The sequence below is a fragment of the Paramormyrops kingsleyae genome, chromosome 5, assembly GCF_048594095.1.
Source record: "Paramormyrops kingsleyae isolate MSU_618 chromosome 5, PKINGS_0.4, whole genome shotgun sequence".
Classification (NCBI taxonomy): domain Eukaryota; kingdom Metazoa; phylum Chordata; class Actinopteri; order Osteoglossiformes; family Mormyridae; genus Paramormyrops; species Paramormyrops kingsleyae.
The window spans coordinates 36,922,483-36,937,369 of NC_132801.1; the positions used below are offsets into that span (position 1 = coordinate 36,922,483).

General features: G+C 45.5%; 1 protein-coding gene across 3 annotated transcripts in view; it reads left to right on the forward strand.

Annotated features, from left to right (window-relative positions):
• Positions 1-11,810, forward strand: part of taok2b (TAO kinase 2b) — a 30,923-nt gene extending 19,113 nt beyond the window's left edge. Inside the window, exons 14-20 of one of the 3 annotated variants that reach the window (XM_023791202.2) lie at positions 722-958; positions 1,294-1,422; positions 1,618-1,821; positions 2,658-2,897; positions 7,680-7,901; positions 8,758-8,940; positions 9,015-11,810. In XM_023791202.2, the coding sequence (XP_023646970.1) occupies positions 722-958; positions 1,294-1,422; positions 1,618-1,821; positions 2,658-2,897; positions 7,680-7,901; positions 8,758-8,940; positions 9,015-9,911 (2,112 nt within the window). In that variant the 3' untranslated portion in view covers positions 9,912-11,810. Of the gene's footprint in view, positions 1-721; positions 959-1,293; positions 1,423-1,617; positions 1,822-2,657; positions 6,919-7,679; positions 7,902-8,757; positions 8,941-9,014 lie in introns of those variants that run through there. The other 2 variants (XM_023791203.2, XM_023791201.2) reach the window with 2 other exon arrangements.
• The last annotated feature ends 3,077 nt before the right edge of the window (positions 11,811-14,887 follow it).

Genomic DNA, 14,887 nt, shown 5'->3' on the forward strand with positions numbered 1-14,887 from the left:
AGGCATTCCAAGACTGTCTGTTCCTAAACGATTGTGATATGTTTTCATTTTGTGATCGTTTGAAAACATTTGTCCTGCCTTTGGGGGCAGTAGGTGGCAGGCTGGTTAGGTAACTGGACTTGTGACAGGAAACTTGAGAGAAGTTGCATTAGAAAGAGTCTATCCATCACAATAGATGGACAGGGAATAGTTCAGCCAGTGGCGGCCTCAGAAAATCTCAGTTGGGGTGGCCATCAGGGGCCAGTCTTATGTAACGGGGTGACCACACTGCACTGCGTCTGGCCTACCGGGGGGGTGGGGCTCCTCAGTGTATTTTGCTAATCATGGGGGGGAGGGGGGTCCCCTCGGTATATTTGGCTGATGATGAAATAAAGCATCATCCATTAATCATCTCGCGATCGAGTTGGAGACACACCACGATCGACTAGGCGACAGGTTGGGCAGCTCTGGTTTGCATAATTAAATGCTCCATATTTCTTATTTTTTTTCATGAGGGGTGACAACTAGGGTGGTCACCTATTTACTGGGGGGGGGGAACATGGCCACCGCTTAAATAATGTCCTGAGTTTAGCTGCTCATTGTGTAAAAATGAAGTCATTTGTTTTCAATATCTCATCTCTGTGACAACTGTAACGTGCATCTATGGCAGCTGAAGGTTGCCTCTTTAAAGCTCTCTTTGTTTCTCGCTGAAGTCTGTAGCAAATACCTGTCCCTTCCGCAGGTGACACGGCAGATCCAGGAGCACGAGCAGGGCTCAGCACTGCGGGAGCAGATGTCGGGATACAAGCGCATGCGGCGGCAGCACCAGAAGCAGCTGATGGCACTGGAGAACAAGCTGAAGGCCGAGATGGATGAGCACCAGCTGCGGCTGGACAAGGAGCTGGAGACCCAGAGGAACAACTTCGGAGGAGAGGCAGACAAGCTGAGCAAGAAGCACCAGGCCATCCTGGAGAAAGAGGTAGGAAGGCGTCCAAATGTGCAGCAGAGTCTGGAGTGGTACCTGTTGATCATTGATCGTTTTGGGAAATGTAGGAAACGCTTAAGGGAAGGCATAGCTTTAAATGATGGATGATGGGGAGATTAACGGAATCAGAAGGGTTTTTGTAGAGGGTAGGAGTGCCAGAGGTGCGGTGAGGGATGGTCTGTTTGTAGGCTGAAGGGAAATTGAGGGAACACTGGATTCGGAAGGGGCCTGTGTCCACACCGTGACTGTAGTGGAAGAGCCCCCGATGAAGGCCGTCAGGAAGGCCACCCAGAGCGCCTCCTACAGCACGGCCCTGTTTGTGTCCACAGACCAAGGCGGCGTTGGCGGAGGAAAAGAAGTTCCAACAGCACATCCTGAACCAGCAGAAGAAGGAGCTGGCCAGCCTGCTGGAGTCCCAGAAGCGCCAGTACCGCCAACGCAAGGAGCAGCTGAAAGAGGTGTGAGAGAGAGAGAGACTGTGTGTGTGCATTCATTCACGGCAGGGCCTGCTGGCTTCCGCAAACATCTGCCCGCGACGCGGCAGCGTTAGCGTTAGTGTGAGCGGGCCGTCAAGTGGGCGGCCCTCTGCATGGGGTGGCTCTGTGGGCCATGCCCCCATCTCCAGCATGACCCGCAGCCGCTGCCATCTGCAGGAGCTGAACGAGAACCAGTCGACGCCGAAGCGAGAGAAGCAGGAATGGCTGGTGCGACAGAAGGAGTGTCTGCAGCAGCAGCAGGCGGAGGAGGAGGCGGGGCTGCTGCGCAGGCAGAGGCAGTATTACGAGCTGCAGTGCAGGCAGTACAAAAGGAAGATGCTGCTGGCCAAGCACAACCTGGAGCAGGACCTGCTCAGAGAGGTACAGCGCCACCTGGAGCCTGGGCTGTCTTGGGCTCTGCCATCTGATGTGTAACATCTCAGAGTTCTGAAGAAAGTGTAAGCAGAATATGCACTTCCTGTGAGCAGAATAGATTTCCTTGGTAGATGAAAATACATAAATATCATAATTAATTACTGACCTCCCAGCATAAAGCACAAGATATAGGTAACTGACTGTACAGCTAAAATCATTGGATTACGCTACGGTGAATTTTAACCATTTGACTCGGATGTTGAAAATAAATCCAATGAGAAAATTACAGATATTATTGACCAGTGGTTCTCAAACTTTTTGATTAAAAGTCCATATCAGATTATTGTTCAAAGTTAGAGGTCCAGAACAATTTCCAATAATAAATAATAAAACAGCATTTCATTAACTTTAATGTTAATATGTTTGACACCTTCAGTATAAGTTTCAGTATACAACAAAAATGGGAACTTTAACGCTCACTGATCACTTCATTGTGGGGGGAGGGACTGTGATGAGTTATGTGTTGGTGGTTCTACATTGTTGTACTTCGAACCATGTTAAGCCTTATTCCGCTAACCATATTGATTCATAAGGTGCATTATCAGCTCGCTCCGAATTAACTTGTGGTTTTTTGACTTTGAGAACCCCTGTTATAGATTCACCGTCACGGAATTAGTTCAGTGTCCCTCACAGTAAGACGCGCTCTCCCGTGCAACACGTGACTGTCGCTGAGCCGCATGCTCCAGTTCTGGAGTCGCCCCCTTCCTGGGTCAGATGGGACTAGGCCAACTCACCACCAGCCCCCGCACCTCACGTTCCTCTCCCTGGGCTTCCTCTTACAGGACCTAAATAAGAAGCAGACCCAGAAGGACCTGGAGTGCGCCCAGCTACTGCGGCACCACGAGTCCACTCAGGAGCTGGAGTTCCGGCAGCTGGGCCTGGTGCAGCGGACGCGGGCCGAGCTGATTCGCACGCAGCACCAGACCGAGCTGGCCAACCAGCTGGAGTACAACAAGCGGCGCGAGCAGGAGCTGCGGCAGAAGCACGCCACCGAGGTGCGGCAGCAGCCCAAGAGCCTCAAAGTGAGTGCGGAGGGGGGCGCTGGGGAGGGCAGGGAGGACCAGGACCAGGGGGAGACGGAGGAAGAGGTGGAGGAGACCGGGCAGGAGGGTGAAGTGAAGTCCGAGGACATGGGCAGCCTCGAAGCTCCGAGCACTGCGTTCACGGGGAGTGCCTCTGAAGGAGGACAGGTAGGGAGCCCGACTAGCCAAAGCGAGGAAGACGAGAGCAGGGTCCAGGAGGAAGGGGTGGGAGGAGACGAGAGCGAAACGGAGGCCCCAAAGAGGGACAGCAATGGACATGGCGAGGAGGGCAAGGCACAGCCTGAGAGGACGTGGTCAGAAGGGGACAGGGAAGTCGGCTCGCTCGAGGGGGCCGAGTGGGAGGAGGACAACGAGGGGAGCGCAACAGACACCGAGGCCGAAAATGAGGAGGACGGGCACGAGGGCAGGGGAGTGGCAGACGGCTGTGCCTCGGAGCATGTTCCTGGCTCCCTGGAGCGCCATGGGGAGCGGGAGGCCGACGAGCTCTCCGAGTTCTATTTTCCAGATTCCCTGGAGGAGCTGGAGTCCCCGCCACTGTACGCGCCCCCCCCGCCGCCCGCCCCCTCTTCACTGCCCTCCATCTTCTCGCACGCGGTCTGTTTGGTGCTCTCACTGTCTTCCGCGGCTCACCCCACACTTCCTGTCCTCCTGCTCCTCTCCGTCTTTCTCCTGTCTCTGAGGCGCTCTCCTCCTCTCCCTTCCTTGGCCTCGCTGCTCCTCTCTGGTGAGCTGGTCCTCCTCGCCCTTTTCTTTTCCTACCTCTTCCTGCGCTCCTGCTGTTATGTCTCTCTGGCCTTTTACCTCTCCATCGCTCTTTGGGGCTGCGGCCTCTTCAGCTTAGGCCTCTCACTCAGCCTTGGCCTCTACTACGTCCCCGTGGCTTTGGTCTCAGCCTTTTTCCTCAGCTCGCCGTCCCTTTTCCTCTCTCTCTACCTTATCGTCGTCCTGATCGTCCGACCAGCGAGGGTTTTCCTTCAGAATGCCCCTAAGAAAATCAACCGCCTCTGGGTCAGAGTCCTGTTCCGACTTCCCAAGCCATTATTCACCCTGTGTCAGTCCCTTCTTGGTGGGCTTACAGAGAGAAGCTTGTATGACATGTTCCCTAAAGCAGGGAGAAACTGGGGGGTACGCCAGTCTAAAATTCCTGTACCGCTCAGGACCCTTCCCGTGGAGTACTTCTCCAGGCACAGTCAAGTCTCTGCAGCTTCCAAATGTTTGCTGTCGGTCAGGCGCTTCCTCAGACGGCCCATCGGGCTCCTTGCTGACTGGGCCAATTCTGTAGTGCTCAGGCTGGCCAGCCGTGTCCTGAAGAAGCTGCCACACAGTTACCTGAGCAAAATGAGGGCCCTGGGTTTGCTGAAGGAGGAGAGAGCCAGCAGGCTCCCACGGCTTCTGCCCAGGGAGGTGCGGGAGCATAGAGATAGGGAGCGGAGGAGGAGGGAGCGAGAGAGGAGGAGGAGGGAGGAAAGAGAGAGGATCATCAGAGAAAGTGGGAGGTGGGAGTCTGGTCTGAGACGAACCGCTTCGGGGAGGAGTTTGAGGGGAAAGGTTGTCCCCTGGAGGTAGGGTGAGGGACAGCAGAGGACATCTGTGCAAATGTCTTGTTCCGTAACGAATATGTTTGTTCTGTTTATATGCTGCATTGTGTCAATGTTGTACTTGACTAGTAGTTGGTTTGTTGAGCTCCTCTCCAGCTGGAGGCGAGAAAACAATCCAAGCGTCTATGGAATGTGATTATTTTGTTTCTTTATCTGCCAGTCTGGTTCAGTGTACGCATGTCAGTTCTTTTGTATGCATGCAATATGACCTCTGTTTTCTTCCATTTTCACTTAACTTGTAAAACTTTTACAAAAAGTTTTCTTTTTTAAAGGTTATTCTCTTATGGTTGGTTTTTAAAACACCGCGACTGTGCATTATTTTTTTAAGTCTTAAGATTTACTGTTTGAGGTTTTAGTCTCGCACTGTCAGTTTAATCCTTATTTATCGTACCACACCGGAATTTAGTGTTAGCCTATTTTTCCTCAGATTGGCAGTTTTTATCAAAGTACGCACTACATTTTCCATATTCCCTGCAATACGGAGACAAACCCACACACTAATTGGCACAGTACAGCTTCCATGCTGCTTGTGAAGCAGCGTGCCTGCCAGGGCGTGCTGTCGTGCTCTGCATGCTGCACTGTCCGTGTCACGTGCTCGCTGAGGTTTCTTCCCCCGATCGCTGTCTGCAGTCTCTGGTTGATCAGGCGGCTGTGTGCTGGAAAAGAAGCCCCCTCGCCTTGCAGGTGTCCTTACCTGGGACCAGGTGTCCTGTCTCGTACCATACTGTACTCTGCTCTTAACTCTCCATTCCATCTCATTAACTGTGACTTAGGCAAGTGTTGCTTACTTTTATATACAGTTTTATTGATCTGTCCAGTAAGGCAACCCAAACCTGACCTTTTACTTTTATTTTTCATTTTTGTTGTTAGAATGTGAATTTGCTCCCACTACCCATGTGATTGTCCATCATTTTACATTCTGCTTCTCTTATGCATTGATAGCTCACCTAAAACTCCTCAAAATCGTTGTCCCAGCTGCCCTTTCCAGCCACAGTCTTAAATTAACTTTATTTTTTTTTTAAATGTTTTATTTTGTATTGTTGCTCTGTGTTTTGTCATGAGACTGAGAAACAGTTGTGTGGAAGAGACATTGGTTTGGAATATGAATAGGCCTGGAATAGGAAGAACTGCTTTATTATCAGGTGGGAGAATTCATTGGCTGGTACAGGGTAGAATGTCAGACAAAAGACTGCTGGTTGGGATGGGGGTGGTACAATTGGGAATGCTGAGGGAGACTTTGATGAGTGTGCCGTTTAATGTGTTAAAATAAGTGTTTTTTTTCCTGTTGCACTATTAATCATTTTAATTTTGAAGGATTGGCCATAAAACAAAGCATTTTAATCGAAAATGCTTTCATTTTGCTTTTGTTCCTGAGGAATTTCCTCAATGCAAACAAGTTTGGGAGCATAATATAAAAACTGGTTTCACCAGTTTTTCTCTGGCAGTTAAATAAAATGTCTGTAAATGGTCTAAACAGTCGATCTTGCATGTGCAAAAGCAACCATACCAAAGATAACAGCGGAGCCCTGAAATGTGAGTACAAAAACTGCATAATACTATGCAGAGGTTAAGTATTGCACCCCACAATGAAGGTATTGCAGGCAACAAAGACGCACATGCATGCAATTCCTGTAAATCACTCTTTTGCTGCTGCTGCAGGCATATACATTGTGTGTGCGTGTCCATTTCCCACAATGTCTGCTAGGAGTCCTGCACACCATTGGTTAGTAAATTAATTTACCCAAGACTGCTTAGTGGAACAGTGATACACAAATGCTTGTGGGAGAGGAGGGGAATGTAGAAATGGGTATGTTTTACAGGGGAGAAGGGTTTCAAAACTTGAAATGTTAATATATTTGAAAGTGCAAAAGTGCTACTAAATGCTAATTTGATAGCCCAGGGCTTCGGTCTGCCCATCACTCACATTTAGCTCCCAGCTCAGGGATTGACACAGATTTCAGTTACATCTGATTCATAATTGTGTGTCTCTGTGTAAATCTTAAGGATGGACATTTGATTTAATTTCTATATAAATCCCTAGTGCGCATTTATAAGTGATGTCAAATCATCTGGTGAAAGCAATAATATGAAGAGACTCTATCTTGCATTGAACATCCATTTCTGTTAAGAATGAATGAATGTATTTTATATTTTCATTTTGTTTTGTTCCCTTTATGTCTGTCGTGTAGGATCTGTATTTATGTCTTGTGATTTGTCTAAGAATTTATTGCATAAAAATATAAATTTATAACATAATATATGCAGTATTTGTAAACTAAGTGGATCCTGCATTTGTGTGCAGCCATTTGATTTATTTTGCCCTTTATTTGTCTGTGTGTGAATGTGTGTGAGGACATATAATATTTCATCCCCCCCTCAAAATAAATTTTGTTGAAATATCATTTTAGTGTGTCTTGTTCTTTCCATTGTTTTGTCCTTATTTAATTACTTTTTGTCTGGTGTGGTAATTAGTGCAAATCTTATACTAGATACTTAACATAAAATGTTTAAAAAATAGAAGCATTTTGATAACGAATTATCATAAAAGTAGTAGGATCTCTCCTGTTCCAGTGCTACTAAGTCAGCCATTTTGCATCCTCTTCCTCTTTTCACACAAACCTGTAGTAGTTTTGCAACAACACTGATTAATACTCATTTAGTTTTCATTTTATAAAGGCCCCTTCATCTGAATCTCTTCATCATCCACATGCCTCAATGTATGCGCATGTATGATAGATATTTGTAAGTTTGCAACAAACATTAATGTTGTTCGTCTAATCGATAGGATGCTTCTGCTCATATTCCTGCTACTTTCTGTTTGCCTTTTAAAAATTGGTGCCTTGCATCATCACTGATGTTAAGTGAACAGTCTGGTATTAAGATTTTATTTGAAGGTAAGTTTAAAGCTTTTTTAATTTATCAAGGGCTGTGCGGAGACACTTTTCTGTAGTCAGACACTTAGCTGGCTGAATTACCGAAGCTCAGGCAGTTACTGATTGTTGTTCCTTCATAGTTTTAGTATAAGCAGCACCCATCCCTGCCCATTGTGTTCTCACCTTTATCTGTGCCTTGTGGGGTGGGGTGGGGGGGTCGGGGGAATCTGTCTCGTGGTATAATCATTCGAAGTTGGGTGTCGCCTTTGTTTCTCTCCCCCTCCCTGCAGTCCAAAGAGCTGCAGATCAAGCGTCAGTTCCAGGACACGTGTAAGATCCAGACACGGCAGTACAAGGCGCTGAGGAACCACCTGTTGGAGGGCACGCCCAAGGCCGACCACAAAGCCGTGCTGAAGAGGCTGAAGGAGGAACAGACCCGTAAGCTGGCCATCCTGGCCGAGCAATATGACCACTCCATCAACGACATGCTCTCCACACAGGCTGTGAGTAAGGCAAGCAGACATTAAACTGCACTCCTGCAGTCAGACCGGGGAACCCCAAGACGTTTGACCCAATGGTGCATCCATACTATATGTGTATACTGCAGTCGCGGTTAATTAAAACATGCCATAAAAAAGTAATTAAGCTTATTAAGATTTATAATGCTTCATGTTCCACACATCAGCCTGGATTTTTTTTTTACCATCTTTTTCCACCTTCAACTGGTTTTTGGTTTGACAGCCATTTCTGTGATACAAGATAAAAGCTTTGTGCAGCTATGCTTTTGAAGAGAGGGCATGTTCAACATAGTATTCAATGTTTCCTGATGAAATGTCAGCCTTTTTCCCAGTCATCAATGCAGTGGCCCTTCATTTGAAAGAGATTTGTGAACAGTTTTATAAAATTGCCCACATTTCAGCCGCATGACCTGGATTTGCGGTCTGGACCTGATCACCTATCACATAGTGAGAAAGTCACATGCTAGTCCTGTAGCTGCCCTGTGGTTTGATTGAACTGCCTGATAAGCTGATTGACATCAAATGTGGAAATAATTTCCTATGTGGTCAGTGAACAGGCTGGCATTAAAAGCCAAGTACAGGACCGGTCCTCTGAAAGGATGGCAGGCCATGATGAGACTGGACCTGTTTGAGTATCATGGCTGTCCCTGCTCTTGAGCACTGGAGCCAGGTGCTGGACTTAGCTGTCCGAACAGTAAACATTCACCCTTTGTTACTTAATTAGAAAAAAAAATTAACAAACACTTATTAAACTGGGATTGAGAAAGATGCAATGCAGGAAATTACGTGTCTCTGGCATTCCGAATGCAATTGAAACCCTGTCTTGCCCCGTCCATCTGGCCTTTTCCAGCTACGACTGGATGAGACCCAGGAGGCGGAGTACCAGGTCCTGAGGATGCAGCTGCAGCAGGAGCTGGAGCTGCTGAATGCTTACCAGAGCAAGATCAAGATCCACACGGACACCCAGCACGAGCGCGAGGTCAAGGACCTGGAGCAGAGGGTGTCTATTCGGCGGGCTCTTCTGGAACAGAGGGTGAGTAGACTGGGCCGAGGTCAGCGGCCACCACCGTCATCCGCCCTATTTTGATGACCTTGTATCTCCTTCAGATCGAGGAGGAGATGCTCTCGCTGCAGAACGAGCGCTCGGAGCGAATCCGAACCCTGCTGGAGCGCCAGGCTCACGAGATCGAGGCCTTTGACTCAGAGAGCATGCGGCTGGGCTTCAGCAACATGGCGCTGACAGGCATCCCCGCGGAGGCTTTCAACCAGGGCTACCCGAACCCGCCCAGTGCCTCGGGGGGCTGGCCTTCGCGACCCGTTCCCCGTTCTGGCAGCCACTGGACGCACGGGGTACACCCTCAGAACTCGGGGGCGCCGCACTCATGGAGAAGCCAGAATAGCACGGCCGGTGGGAGCGGGGGGGCCTTCAGCAGGGGGGAGTCCGTGGCCTCCCTGCACACCATGAGCAGGGAGAGCAGCCTCCATACCTCTCACTCTACTGCTTCCTCCTCATCCTCACATCACCACCATTATCTCCCACAACACTACCATCACCAGAGCACCCCTCAGCTTTACAGGGAGCGGGAGAGGCAGAAGGAGAAGGAGAGGGAGAGAGAGAGGGAGCGAGAGAGAGAGACGGAATGGGTGGGAGGTGGGGGCCATTTATCCCACTCTCACACCCACTCCCACCACTTGCCCTCTCACTCCTCCTCTCAGTCCCTTGCCCTTCTCCCTCCACTGCCCCCCCCACCTCCCATTTCTCTCTCTTCCTCTTCCCCGCCGTCCTCGTCATCCTCTTCCTCTTCCCAGGGGGGGTACAGTGGGGGAGGAGGCCTGGCGGTCCGGGGCCCAAGCTTGATGGCCCTGAGGAATAGCCCTCAGCCCCTGAGGAGAACTGCCTCTGGGGGAGGTCCTGGGGGGGCCGGGGGCAGCGAGGCCGTGCTGAGTCGGAGCACGTCAGTCACGTCTCACATTTCAAACGGCTCGCACCTCTCGTACTCCTAGAGTTCTACTGTGCGAGACCGGGCCCAGGCACCCCGTAAAGGGCTGCTCTGCTTACTGCTGCTCAACCTCAGCTACTAATTGCTTTAACAAAGGAGTTAATTGACTAGTATGTCACCTCGCCTTGTGTTTTGGTATTAATTAGATGGTAATTAAATCATGGTCTGTAAAATTTGCCAGGCTCAAGCCCTCAGGAAAAAGATTTGCTCACCTATATTTTAATGTAAATGAAGAGGGAAACAGCAGGTACATTAGGGAGGAGCTAAAGTAGACCAGTAATGTGAAGAAGAGGATGGCATAGCTGAAGATGTATACCTAACATACACTACTAAATGGAACCTGAACAGAGAGAAGCCTGGCTTTGGGTGAGCAGGTGCAGGGGGGTAACTTTGGTGCAAAAAGAAAATCCAATCCTTAACCAAAGGATGTCAAGGGAAATTAACAGGAATAACTTGAATTGAAAAGAAATTTATTATGTAAATAAGTCAGACATAGGGACTTGTTTTCTCTTTAAATTAATTAGTCAATTAATTTTTATTGTGATAGGGGATTTTTTATTTTATTTTATTTTTTAAAAAGATGATACAAAAAAAACCTGCTGCCATGCATAAAATGGCCCAAAAAACCTACTTGTTCCATCTCTGCCCACCGCCTTTAAGGTCCCTTAGAGGAATGCTGCCATGGAGTATTTCGTTTGTTGTTGGAGCAATAAACATAAACACATACTGATATGAATATACAGAATGCCTGTGAAGAATGTTGACTTTGCCCTAATCTATATAAGAACATGTTTGTGTAGGGGAAAAAATTAAAATAATAATAATACTAATACCATGTTTGTGAGAACATGAAGACATTGGTCTACTTTGTGACAAGCATACTGAGTGTTTGTATATATGACATATGTATGAGAGTGCATGAAAAAAGTGTACAAAGCATTTGTATACATAAGCATACACATATAGTACCTGTCAAAAGTATATTAACATTAAAGATGTTCGTTGTCTAACACTTTTGAACTATACTGTATATATGTGTATATAAAAATCACTGACTCAAACATTTTTATATAGTAATAATAATATGTTGTTGAACTGATATTAGAAGAAAAAAGTTGGATAATTAAAAAACTTTTTTTAATAACATCATTATTATTATTATTATTACTAGTGCAATTTATTATTGTTGTAATTAGGTTGTACACATTTTAAAATGTTTTACAAAAATATATAAACGAGCACAGATTAGATGGACGAAGTGACATGAAAGGTACGTTTTGGAAATTTAGCAAGAGTAAAATAACCGAACAATATAGGTATTCCGCCATTGTGCTTCACGGTAGGAAACTGTAACACGTATTGTCAATTACAGTATGTTGCTCTTTCGACTCTGTACAGTATAACTTTTTGTGTGTATATTTGCATATTTGTAAATATACGTATGAATGTGTCTATGTAAATGCATACATAGCTACATACTTTTAACTGTCTCGAAACGCCCGATATCCACCCAGCGGCGTCGATGTCGTACTTTATTAGCGTTTATTGCTGTTGTTAATTAAAGAAGCTGCAGAGCAGGGTGGCTCTGCATGAAAGCGGTCGATGCTTTCGTGAGTAGCAGGTTTATTTTAACGCAACCGGAGCAGCGGATGCATTCGGTTAACGGGGTCGGCCTGACGTGTCCGAATCGGCGTCCCTGTTTCACAGCACGTGGAATGGAGCCCTGAATGATACAGAGAACGGGGTTCTCAGGTGCTTGGTATGGCTTCGGGTTTATCAAAGGAGAAACTGGGTTTTTAATAATGTGTACAAAAAAATGAAGTTTGGTAGAGGAACATTGTTCTGAAATGTGTTGTACAGAAGCGTAATTAATTTTAAATAATAAATAAGCATAAATGATAAATGGCGTGTTTTTATTTAGACATGATTGTCTCGATCAAACCAGGTGGTACTCTTTTAAAATGATTTCTTCACTGTTGTCCATAATATTGGTATCTGGCTTATTCATGTCCAGGATCAACGGTGTACCACGTGACCGTCTCCGTTGACCGTATTGATCTGGAACAGAAGAAATTGATCATAGCTGCCAAAACATGCTAGTTACAGCTGCTAATGTGAAAGTATACTACCTAACTGCACATCTCTGGACTATAGAAAGAATACCACATGAATTTGTATACAATTACAACTACTGTGAAAGAATGGGAAACTTATTACATACACTTCTGAATATGAAGCTTAGAATCTTGGTTAACAAAAGTCGTCAAGTGAAAAATATGTGGTATAACATACAAACTGCTAAAAATGAGCCAATGAAAAGTGTTGGATTGGTCAGATTGATCAGATGAAACATACATGTGTCAGCAGTGGCTCAGTAACTCACCTGGTCTGTGGTGATCAGTGCAAACAAGTCTTTTTATTGTCAAGTTCTCCCTGCCAAAATAAAAAATATCACGTGGCACAAACATAGTAAGATAATATCCCTGTTATAGCAGATTAAAGTTACTAGGGGTTAGTTTAGCTGTGAGATGCTTTTCTGACAAAAAAAAATGCTTGGAAAAAAGCAGTGTGGTCTTCCAAGAGAAAACCTCCAGAAAGCACCTCCTTTGGTTTGCTCTCCTCATGGTCTCTCTGTGAGGAGGTGCAGGCGGAGGGCCGTGATAGGGGCTGCACTCCTGTGGCTTAAATGGCACCGCGCGGCAATTTGGAGGGCGCTGGCACCCTGTGGACATGCTGTTACACTACGGTATAGTGTAGCGGCAGCAACATCCTGTTAGGCGATGCTTTTTATCACATCAAGAGTGAGAGCAAAAAAGTCTTTAAAGGCTTTCTTCAAAACAATAATACAAAATCAAAGTGATACCAGAGTGGTATAAAAAAAAAAAAACACGATTAAATCCCAGATGAATCCAATTTAGAAAATATACAAAAAAAAACCCATCAACAGTCTCCATTGTCACAAGGATGGAAGAATTTTCAAAGAATATTCAGTTATTGGTTCATTTCTAATATCAATTCCTGAGAATTGCTACATTGATTACTTGCGTCAAAGAATGTCAGTCAGATCATCTATACGGGTAGAAATAGCTGATATCAACAATGTCACAGAGTGAGACACCATGAGGCAAACTACAGACCTGAGGTAAGCAACACAGAATGACAGCATACAGTAGCTCACAGTTCTATGGTCAGCAGGTAGCCTCACATAAGGGGCTAGTTGGAAACAGGGAGTCTATTCTGAACACCAGCCTATTCTTCTGTAAAACAGGAACGGCATAGAAAATCATACACATCACTAACTTACTGACTTCCTTAAGCAAACTGTATTGTCCGCACACTCTTCTGTATCATAACTATTGCTGGACTCTAATATGTGACCAAATTAGCCCAAAGTCTAGGTTTATTGTGCATCAGTTGGGTATTTTTCTGCTTATAACCAAACTCCAAGCAAATGTACTGTAAAAATAAATATGCAAATAAAATGTCCCTAAGCAAGTTTGGAGACTTACGTGAAAACCTACATACCCCGACCTGTGATAGACAGATGAGAGTATAACCTAATATCACACCATAACTGAATGTGCTTATCTCTCTGTGCCATCACATATCTTATCTTCATCTGATATTCATATCATTGAAGGTATGGTGACTCAGAATCCGTATTTACTGCCAGTGTCTGCTAGTGTGTCATGCAAGATTTGACACTTATTATGGAAATAGGAGGGTTCTACATGCCAGGCTCATAAAGACGTATTCTTTCTGACTAGTAGTTGAATACTGTAGCAATCCATAAAGCTTTTCCATCCATCATTACTATACATTAGAAAGGTAGTGGTTATTTTTCAGAGAAATTAAGACAGAAATTAAGTGTTAAAATGCAATAGAATAATTCACTTGGTTAGTAACACCTGCTTGACTTTGAATGGACTTTTCTTTAAATTTCATAAATTATCTACTGTATACACAGGCATCTGAGTGCAGGTAGACTGTAATTGCTATCTATGTACTATCAAGGCAGAATGTAGTTATTATCAATAGACAGACAACTCATACTCAGATTAACAAGGTAGGGTAGGATAGCGATGTTGTATTATGCATCCCCGGTTCAGGGGTCGAATCCCACCTCAGCTTTATAGTTTTGGAGTTCACCCTGTGTTGTCGTAGAGCTTCCTCTAGTTTCCCCCCACAGTCCAAAATCATGCTAAGGTGAATGTGAGCTGCCAGATTGCCCGTGGGTGCAAATGGAATCCTGAATTTGACAAGTGGATACAGAAAATGGATGGATGTTCTCACTGTTGTGTGCGCTTGTACCTGTAATCCAGTTACATGCAGTTAAGCTAACTGGGGTCTCTAAGTTGGCCATAGACAATGACTTTGTATGTGCTCCTGCAATAGACTGGCTTGTGCTACAGATATAGAAGCACATATATACAGATATAAATATAGAAATGTATCATTCCGGTGTTAAACGTGTGAGATTTCAGGCTTTTTTTAATCAGAAGCAGTGAAGGACTGTGATGAACTAATAGATACTGGCAACCCGTTCCACCTTTGGCAAGCCAAAGATGGAAAAGGACGAATGACCCTAAGGATTGAGGAACAAAGTACCCCAAGACAGCAGAGTTCTGAGAATTCTTCAAAATCCAAATGCCATTGGATATCATAGAACATTTGAACAGGCCACAAGATCTCAATCTTGAAAAGGGTGGTTATACTAAACAGACATGTTTCATCTGATAAAAAGGCATGTCAGTCACAGTAGACCTTGTAAAAAAACACCATGTAACAAGAAAGCAAATTATCATAATAGTTTGCCCTGCATATTACAAGCCGGTATAGAAAATGGATGGACGGTTGATTTTTAAGAGTAGATGGTCTCATACACGACATCTAAGTGATGTTAAGCGACATCTAGTGACAATAATACGTATTACAAGTTACTTCGCCCATAATAACACGCTACAATATTCTATCGAGTAA